Source organism: Petaurus breviceps, unplaced genomic scaffold (genome assembly GCF_028583685.1).
Source record: "Petaurus breviceps papuanus isolate PSGF00001 unplaced genomic scaffold, PetGlider_PUasm1.0 90601, whole genome shotgun sequence".
Lineage (NCBI taxonomy): Eukaryota > Metazoa > Chordata > Mammalia > Diprotodontia > Petauridae > Petaurus > Petaurus breviceps.
Genome location: NW_027187282.1, coordinates 2,480,244 through 2,490,561, shown reverse-complemented (window position 1 = coordinate 2,490,561; position 10,318 = coordinate 2,480,244). Strand labels below are relative to the sequence as shown.

The following is a 10,318-nucleotide window of genomic DNA, read 5'->3' as shown; positions in this document are numbered from 1 at the left end:
TGTGTATATGCATGCATGTATGTATATATGTGTATGCATATACACATGCATACATATTCATATATACATATATAAAAACTTTATTTTGCTATAATTGGTTTCCCTTATAATCCCAATTATTTTATTTTATTTTAATTAATTTATTTAAAAACATGTTTCTGAGAAGGTGTCCATAGGCTTTCCAGACTGCTTGCCAAAGGGGTGCATGACACAGAAAAAGTTAGGTACCACTGAAAAAAAGAAACTGAACACATTTGGGAAATGGGAGGTGAGGGTGTTAGAAGGTTGGGGAAGAGAGGCAGGCTATAAGCCAGGTGCTAAAGCCAAGCAGGAGGAAAGGAAAAGATCCCAGAGATGAGGGGAACTAGACTCCAAGCCCAGGGAGGGAATCTGAGGCAATCCATTTTGAAGGTTATGGTAACAGGAAGGTAATCCTCCAAAGGAGACAGCCTAAAGCTATGAATGTGGGTGTGGAAAGAAAGTGAGTAATCATGGAGGTGGAAAGGACTGCTGCCCATGCGGTGTCTTCTGGGCAAAGCCAGGTTTGATAGAAGGGTCTGGCTGTTTACAAAGGTCTATCACAGGAAGAGTGTCCCTGCCTCAAGTTAGAAAAACATTAGACTCTCAGAGGTCTTTGCTGTCTCACTGTGACTGCTAGGCTCATTCTATATACCCTATGTCACCCCGCTTTTATTTCCAAGATCACATATAAAATCTTCTCCAGATAAGACAAATCAGCACAATTCGTATCATTTCCCACTCTTTGGGGAAATGAAAAAGTGGTTATTTACAAGATTCTCCTCAAGAGAATAAAAGAGAGGTCCGACCTCCAAACTCCATAACCCTGGAAGTGAGTGGGTCAGAAGTTTTGGGGGTGAACAAACGGAAGAGCAAATTCAATTGGTCCACTTATGCCAGGGAAGGACAGGAAAAATTCTGTACCTTGGAGGAGCCAGGACCTGCTCTAGAAACTCCTCAATTTTAATGAAGTCTGTCTTCAGTTCCTTGTTAAACAACAAGAAAGGAGGACTGGTTCCTGGGGCTAGTTCTTTCAGTTCTATAGGTTTCCTAGAAGGATTGGAAAGAAAGGCTTATTTACCAAAGGGGTCAGACTCACCCAGGTGCATGCAGCAGCAAAATTACTCCTGTAGTGGGGAACCAGATGAAAATGCAATTGGGAAATGTTTAACAAAATAAATAAAAATGAAATAAAACACTCTTGTTTTTCAACTGTGTTCGACTATCCATGACCCCATTTGGAGGTTTTCTTAGCAAAGATACTGGAGTGGTTTGCCATTTCCTTCTCCAGCTCATTTTACAGATGAGGAAACTGAGGCAAACAGGGTTAAGTGACTTGCCCAGGGTCAGAGTAGCTACGAACTGTCGGAGGCCATATTTGACTCCAGGCCCTGCACTCTATCCATTGGGCCACCAAGATCACGTTAACTTGTGATTTTCTAAGTCAATATGAGACCTGCAGGGAACCATTTCTATCTGAGTTTGATACCAATGATTCAGAGAAGTCACCTACACATTACCCAAGGAGCTTACAGAATACTCCGGGGGAGCAACCAATGAGAAGGCCTACCTACTCAGTGCTAATAGAAGGTCAAGAATTTCACTCAAATAAAGAAAACTGAGGACGACTTTATAGTTTTCGATAACTGTTCATAAATTATCCTGTCCCTTTACTTCTCCTTTTGGTTGATTTTACTCTTTGTGGAAATCTATCAGAAGGCAAATACTCAGCACTTACTATGTGGAGATACGAAGTCATAACCAGTGCCTGCCCCCAAGGAGCTCATCATCTAATGGGGGAGAAAACATGCAAAGAAGAACAAACAGGCTAGATACAGGCTTCATTGGAAATAATTACGACAGAAGGCACTAGAATGAAGAACAATTGGGAAAGGCTTCCTGTAGAAGGTAGGACTTGAGGGAAGCCAAGGGAGTTGAGGTAGAGATGAGGAGGGAGAGTGTTCTAGTTTGGGGCATATACAAGAAGACTGGCAAAGTAGGAAAAGGCCAAGGTGTTAAGAGTTTTAAAAGCTAAAGGGAAGATTTGATACTTGAGCTGAGAAGTGAGAGCAGGGTCATCGTCAGGCCTAGATATAAGAACATCACTTTGGTGACCAAGGATGGACTGGACTGGGGAGAAACTTGAGGCAAGGAGCTTAAGCAGCAGGCTCAGGCCTGAGGTGATAAGAGCCTGTACAAGGATTGGTGGCTATGTGAGTGGAGAGAAAGGGATATATACCAGAGTTGTTGTGAAGGTAGAAAGGAGGAGACTTGGCAACAGATTAGATATCTCAGTCACCTAGGGTAAGTGCAAGTAAGGAGTCAAGGACAACATTGAGGTCATGAGCCTGGATAACTGAGTGGATGGTGGTACCTTTGATAGTAATACTAGCATATTGAGAAGAGAGGAGAAGAGAGGAGGCTTTGGGGGGGAAAGATAATGAGTTCTTTTTTGGACATAATGAGTTTAAGATGCCTTTGGGACATTCAGGCAAATGACGATACAAGCTCAGGGATCAGGAAATAGGTTATGGCTGGATAAAAAAGACCTAGAAATCATCAGCATAGAGATGATAATTGAATCCATGGGAGCTGATGAGATCACCGAGTGACGTAGTATAGAGGGAGAAGAGAAGGGGGCCTAGAGCAGAGACTCAGAGTTAGTGGGCATAATCTGGATGAAAATTTACTAAAGGGAACTGACAAGGATTGGTTAGCAAAATAGATAAAAACCAGAAGAGAGTGTCCTGAAAACTTGGAGAGGAGGGAGCATCTAGAAGGAGGAGGTGATCCACAGTGTCCAAGGCTGCAGAGAGGTCAAAGAGGATGAGGATGGAGAAAAAGCCATTGAGTTTTATAACTTTGGAAAGATGATGTTGACCTCATCATTCACCATCTTAAGGCTAGACTACAGAGATTTAAAAAAGATTGAGAGGAGAAGAATGCAGAAAGCTTTGTGAAAGAAACAGGACAATGGCTAGCAGAGATGGTTGAATCAAATGAGGGTTTTTCTTCAAGGATAAGGAGACATGTGAGTGCTTGTAGGCAGCGTGGAAGTAACCAACAGGTAGGGAGAAGCTAAAGATAAAACATTGGGAATGATGGGAAGGGCAATATTCTGGAAAAGATAGGAGGAGTGGGATCATAACTGTACTTAGAAGGACTGACCTTGGCAGGAAGAAAGGCCAGAGAACAGAGACCAGAATGAAGGAGGAGATAATAGAAGAAGACATATGAGTTACAGGAGATGATGAAGAGGAGAAAATGAGGAGCCCACTGATTGGTCTCAATTTTTTTTGGTGAAGTATGATTCTAGGTCTTCAGGTGGGAGAATGGGGTGCAGTGGGAGGCTTGAGGAAAGGCAAGAAGGTTTGGAATAGCTGCTGTGTGTGTCCTGGCAACCACAGGCTCCCCAAGCCAGGGTCATCATCAGTGATGATGAATTGTCTTGCTGCAACAAATGCCCAGTTAAGATTAGATAACATGAGGGGCAGCTAGGTGGCTAAGTGAATAGAGCATTGGTCCTGGAATCAGGAGGACCTGAGTTCAAATATGACCTCAGACACTTGACTCACTTACTAGCTTTGTGACCTTGGGCAAGTCACTTAACCCCAACTGCCTTGCCTTTCCCCCTCCAAAAAAAATTGGTTAGATAACATGAATTTGTAGTGGACCTTAGTCAGTAAACAGAATTTGGGAGGTAATCCATCTTCTTTTCTCCAGGATTTGTTTTGAGGGGGGAAGGCAAGGCAATTGGGGTTAAGTGACTTGCCCAAGGTCACACAGCTAGTAAGTGAGTCAAGTGTGTGAGGCCGAATTTGAACTCAGGTCCTTCTGACTCCAGGGCTAGTACTCTATTCACTATGCCACCTAGCTGCCCCTGGAATTTAACTGAATTCAAAAAATATTTCTTGAGTGCCTATTATGTACTAGGCATGGGAGATAGCAAGATGAAAAACAATTATTTTATAATTCCTCAAGGAATGTATAATCTATCAGGGGGATGTGACATGCACACGAGTAACTAGAATATAAATGAGAGTGCATGGGAGAAGTCAAACTAAGAGGGATGCAATGTTGTGGATGGAGTCAGGGAGGTATTACTTAATATCTAGCCAAACAGCCTGATGTGGTGGCTATTAGGAAGAGCCAAATTCGAATCCTGAGCCAGACACCTGGACAGGTTGTGCCACTCTGGGCAAAGGGTTAGTCTTTCTTTGAACCTCATTTGTCTCATTTATAAAATGAGGGTAATGAGAATGCCTATTCTACAGGATGGCTGTGATTACCAAACAAGATAATGCCTGTACAATCCGTGCTTCATTTTAATTTTTTCTCTATTTAATATTTTATTTTTCCTCTATTACTGGGCTACCTTTTAAAATGACTTTTCTTCTCGGTTCGGGCCAAAGTAGATTTGAAGAGAGAACCTGCCAAAGTAGTATGTGATGATCCTGGCACATCTTCCCCCTCAAAGGGAGGGAAGCAATGCATGGAAATGGATAAAATAATAGGCCAGAGGACTATGGTATAGGAGGTGGTATAGCAGGTGAAAAGCCCTAAGCTTCTACCCCAGGCACACTAGGTGAATTTGTACTTAAAAGGTATTCCAATATTTCTTGGAGAATCAATGTGGATACTAGTGGCCATGAGACAGGAAGGACCTCACTGAACAGAAACATTGGAGCAGGAGCTACTAGACTTGCTATAGACAGGGTTCATGGTCAGAGATGGCCACTGGGTCCTTCCCAATTCTTTAATTCTGGGAGAGGATTTAGAGGACATAAGCTAACTGGCCTCCAGATTCTAAAGAGAATAATGAATAATGAATGACAAGAATGGAAATTCAGACAGCAAAGTGCTTTACATGCATTATTTCATTTCAGCCTCATAACAGCCCTATAAATGGCAAACTAATAAATGGTGGGTAATTATCTCCATTTCCAGATCAATCAAGCAATTGGTCAACACCTACTATGAGCAGACAGTAGGGACAGAAGCACAATTCCTACTCACAAGGAGCTTACAGTCCAAAGAAGAGACAAGGATGTATACAAATAGATATAGCATAAAGAGAAAGTGAATCATCATGTTATACACACACACACACACACACACACACACACACACACACACAGAGTTTTGGGAGTCAAGAAAGGCTTCTTTCAGCAGATGGCTCCCAAGATCCATCTTAAAGGAACAAGGGGACTCTCTGAGGTGGTGGTAAGGAAGCAGGTGGAGGTGATTCTAAGCATGGGGAAGAGCCAGTACCAAGATAGGGGGCTTGGAGGTGGGGAGGTGAGGTGTCATGCATGAGTGAGAATCAAGGTAGATCATGTGGTAGATCGTGGGAAATGGGCAGATCATGGCAGGCTGGGAAAATGGGCTAGGGTCAGGTTGCCAAGGGTTTTAAAGGCTAAACAGAGGCATTTCTATTTGTTCCTAGAGGCAATAGGGAACCACTGGAGTTGGTTAAGTAGAAGAGTCACATGGTCAGATCTGCACTTAGGGAAAATGACTCTGGTAGCAGGATGTAGGATGGGCTGGAATGGGGAGAGACTAGAGGTGAGGAGACCTAGTAGGATGACAGAAGTAAGAGGTAATAAGGATCTAAACTAAGGCTGTAGTTGTGGGAGTGGGGAGAAGGCGTTAGCTCCAAGAGATGTGTTGTGATGGTAGAAATAGCAAGATTTGGCAACTGATCAGAGATGGGTGGTGAGGGAGAATCAGAAGCTGAGGAGAATGCCAAGTAGAAGAACTGAGGCACTGGAAAGATGGTCGTTCCTTCCACAATAATAGGCAGAGACTAGGCAGAGAGGAAATTTAGGGGGAGAGATAATGAGTTCAGTTTTAGACCTGTTGACTTGTCCTCAGATAAGGAAACTGAGACAGATTTTTGGTGACATGCTCAGGAGTTTCTGAGGCTGGATTTGAACACAGATCTTCCAGACTACCAGTTCAGTTTTCTGTTTTCCATGCCACACTGCCTATGGAGGCTGATGGAATCTTCACAGATCTTGTCTCCCAGGTCTCTAGGTTTAATTGCAACTGGGAAAGACCAGCGATATTGTTGTGGGGGTGGGTTGGATACTTCAATAACTGAACATGTTTTTCCATATGCCTCATGTTGTGCACTAATGTCTAACTTTCTAGTGGCTAATGTAGGGGGTGATGGCAGACTTGTATTTCATCGGTGGAAGGATTTTCCCAAGTACAAACTCCTTTAACACATTGCTGGGTACAGAATAAACACTTAATAGATGTAGTTTGGTTTTGTTTTAGAAAGTTCCCTAGGACACTGAGAGCTGTTAGAGGTAGTATTTGAACCCAGGTATTCTTGACTCTAGGAATCTGGATGGTAAAGCGCTAGAATGCTGGGCTTGGAGTTCAGAAGACCTGAGTTCAAATCCAGCTTCAGAAATTTCCTAGCTGTGTGACCTTGGACAAGTGACTTAACCTCTGTTTGCCACTAGAGAAAAAAATGGCAAACCATTCCAGTATCTTTGCCAAGAAAATCCTATGGACAACATTGGTGTGCTATGGTCCACAGGGTCACAAAGTGTTAGACACGACTGAAAAACTGGCTCTAAGTCAATTCCTCTATCCAGCACTCAATGCTCTCTTTCAACATGTATATACTATGGTAAAGGAGACTTTTTTTAATGACTGAATGTCAAGTGATCCTCTAGGTTCCACCAAAAGCAAAGATCACATGACATACTAGATTATCACCAGTTGAACCCGAGAGGTCCTATGGTGGCATGATATGGTGCCATTTGCCCAGGCTTGTCATAAGTGGGCCAAGCACAAGGTCCAGGCAGCCCTTCACTTATGTTCATTAAATCTTGGGTCCCATTATCAAACAGGCTCTGCTTTCTCTCACCTGGTCATGTCAACAGTTGTCACATTGAACTTGACTCCCTTCAACCACAGGACCATGAAGAGGCGCTGGCAAAAGGGACAATTTCCAATGCTCTCCCCATCAAAACCAGCCTGTCAAGGGATGAAAAAGGAAACAGAAGACATCTTTAGCTGAAAGTGGAGAAAAAAGCAACTCCATAATCTTGTTTTCATATTTAAAATAGAGAATGTAGATCACAAATGTTTAGTTAAATCAATATGCATTTATTAAGTGGTTTACTGTGTACCCAATCAATCACTGGGGATCCAAGGAAAGGCAAAAATGGCTCCCAACTTGGAGGACCTCACATTCTAATTGGGGAGACAATGTGCAAACACTTATACAGAGATAAAGTGGAGACAGGGCAAATGAAAGATAATCTGGCAGGTGACGTAGGCACTAGTGTGGAGGGGAGGACAGGGGAAGGAAGAGGAGAGGATCTGACCTGATTGGAAGCCAGGGAACCCAGGAGGTGGAGGTGAGAGGGGGAGCATGGCAGGAATAGGGGATAATCAGTGAAGCGCTAGAGAGACAGAGATTAGAGTGTCACATGTGAATAGAGTGTGGCATAGGAGAGGGCTGGGTTATGAAGATATTCCAAAGCCAAACAGAGGATTGTATATTTGGTCTTAGAGGAGAGGGAGCCACTGGAGAGCACTGAGGAGAGCAGCCTGCACAGAGCAACACTTTGGCAGCTGAGGAAGATGGGCTGGAGGAGAAAAAGGCTTGGGGCAGGGAAGCCTAGCAGCAGCAGTTTGGGGAGAAGGTGACAAGGGCATAAACCAGAGTGTTGGAGGAGAAAAAGGTGCCTAGATGAGAGCTAATACAAAGGTAGAAATGCCAGGCCTTGCCAAGTGATTGGCTATGCGGGATGAGTTTGAGTGAGTAACAGAGTGTGTTAGCAAGGGTGACTGGGAGATTAGTGGCAGTCTTGGCAGTATTAGAAAGGTTCAGAAGAGTGGAGGGTTTGGGAGGAATTGGAATATACCAGAATTCTGTTCTAGACATGTTAAGTTTAAGATGGCTACAGGGCATTCTGTTTGAGACGTTTGAAAGGCATCTGGAGATGTGAGATGGGAGGTCAGCAGAGCTGGTAGACCTTATGAAGGACAGAAGTCATTTTCATAGGGATGATGGGAGCTGAGGAGATCACCACACAAGTGAATCTAGAGGAAGAGGGTCAGGCTGAACCTTTGGGAGATACTCACAGTTACTGAACATGACCTAGCTGAAGATCCACCAAAGAAGAGAGAGAAGCATCCCACAGGTAGGAGGAGAACCAGGAGAGAGAGAGCAGTGTCAGAAAGAAGCTCGAGAGTGTCCAGGAGAAGAGGGTGAACGAGTGTCAAAGGCTGCAGAAAAGTCAAGAGGGAGAACTAAGAAAAGGTCATTAGTTTTAGCATTTGAGATGATTAATAACCCTGAAGAAAGTAGTTTTGCTTGAACAACATCACATGCCAGATGCAGAGGGTTTAGGCCCCTTTTTTTATCTTGCCTAGCTTCCTGGGCAGCCTTATTACCTAAGTCATTTGTCGACCAGACTTGATTGGTGGGGTGACAATACAAATATTTGGTAGGTCCTACTGGGACAGTCCTTTTGGAAAAAAAGTCATGCTTGTATATATATTCTGCTGCATTTCTATGTGTTGTCGAGGAGTGGAATGCCTTCAATAGGGGGGATGGTTAACATGGCCTCTGGCCCCACAAAACCAGGTGTAGGCTCTCCTAGCCAGTCATTTTCATGCATATGTAGTGTATGCGTGTGTTTCCCACATAATCATGTGTGTCCACATGGGTTTCCCTAGACTCGGCTCAGAGGGAGTCATTAATGGATATTTCTGGAGTCTCCTTTCTTCAAGGGAGTTCTGCTACCTGCCAAGCAGGGAGCAAGATATTGGGGCCAGGAAGTTGACCACTCTGCTCACCTCAGAGAGGGAAGGCCAGGCTAAAATATCTATCACCTAGTCCCATTATATTGCTAGTCTAGGGGAAATAATTTTTTAGATTAATGAGGAGTGCCCTAAACCAGAGATGTCAAACACAAGGATCGTGGACTGAATGTAGTCCACAACACTCCCCAGTATAGCCTGAACCAGATTAAAATGGAATTGGAAATGTCTTAAAAAAGAGAAATACAATGAAACATAGATAACATTATATTTGAAAACTAAGTTGATATGTGACCCACAGGCATCTTTTTTTTTTTTAACCAATCAGAGGCCCCCATTTCTATCTGACTTTGATACCATTGCCCTAAGCTATATCTGAAGGCTTGACCCCTTTTCCACAAATGCTAGACTATTACATAGAGCAAATAGCAAATGAACACATTTCTCCAACCCCAAAGAAAAAAGTCAGAGAAATTATACTAATTGGAATATACCAGATATGCAGAAAGAATGAGTTCTCCCAATGGGAATGAGATAGCTCATCCAGGGGAAATTCTCTGGTCACTAATGTACCCCATTAGTGCTAGGAATAGGGACGTGATCTAGGTGCCAGCTCCTCTATGTTCCTCTATAACCTTTCTCTCCTTCAAGGTACCTCTCTCTGAAGAGATCTTGGAAGTGCATGGGGCCCATCTTGAAGCTGGAAGCTAGAACAAGAATTTCTTTTCTTCCAAGCTCACTCTCAATGGCTTTGCAATAGGTTTGAGCCCTGGGTTACACTCATGTCTTCCCTGATAGAATGCAAACTTTTTGAGAAAAGGGACTTTTCCATCTCCTAGAAATAATGGGTATTTAATAAAAACTTGTTGATTGACTGTCTGATTGATCCATCCATACCTGCTGAGTAGTCATCCAGCTTTTCTTTACATATCATAGCATTTAGGCCTGGAGAGATCTGAGAAGTCCTAGCCCCTTGTTCTGTAGGTAAGGAAATTGAGGCCAAGAGAGGTTAAGTGACTTGCCAGAGGGCATGCAGATAAGAAGCAGCAGAGCTAGGATTTGAATAGAGGTCCTCTGGCTACAAAAGCAAGTTTTTTTTCTATCATATCAAGCTACTTCCCGATATGTACCTATATCTTTCAGTAAATAGATATGTGAATTAGTATGGTTCTCTTTTCATTTCCCTCATGTGACTAAGGACAGACCATATAACCATTTGCTCACTCAGAAGAAATCTTTTGCTATGAAATGGTAGGGAGCAAATAGGGGAGACTGATTACCTCTCCCACCTCTGAAAATTAGAACCCAGAACATTCTTCCCACATTCTTCTCCTCAGGTGATTCTCTGTACTTCCATGCATTTATACATAGTCTTCCCTCAATCCCTGGCCCACCCCTCCATATACTCAAATGGCTCTGCTCCTCTTCCCTCCAAATGCCACACTTGGTTGAAAACACAGCACAGAGTTGGCGTCCTCCTTTCCAGTCTGCTGGCCAACTTTCATTTAGT

General features: G+C 43.3%; 1 protein-coding gene across 2 annotated transcripts in view; it reads right to left on the bottom strand.

Annotated features, from left to right (window-relative positions):
• The window catches only part of CLIC2 (chloride intracellular channel 2), a 16,172-nt gene extending 6,124 nt beyond the window's left edge, over positions 1-10,048 (bottom strand). The window contains exons 1-3 of one of the 2 annotated variants that reach the window (XM_069063732.1): positions 9,706-10,048; positions 6,902-7,011; positions 943-1,068 (exon numbers count right to left, since the gene is read on the bottom strand). In XM_069063732.1, the coding sequence (XP_068919833.1) occupies positions 943-1,068; positions 6,902-7,011; positions 9,706-9,720 (251 nt within the window). In that variant the 5' untranslated portion in view covers positions 9,721-10,048. Of the gene's footprint in view, positions 1-942; positions 1,069-6,901; positions 7,012-8,127; positions 8,256-9,705 lie in introns of those variants that run through there. The other variant, XM_069063733.1, reaches the window with a different exon arrangement.
• Positions 10,049-10,318: the final 270 nt, after the last annotated feature.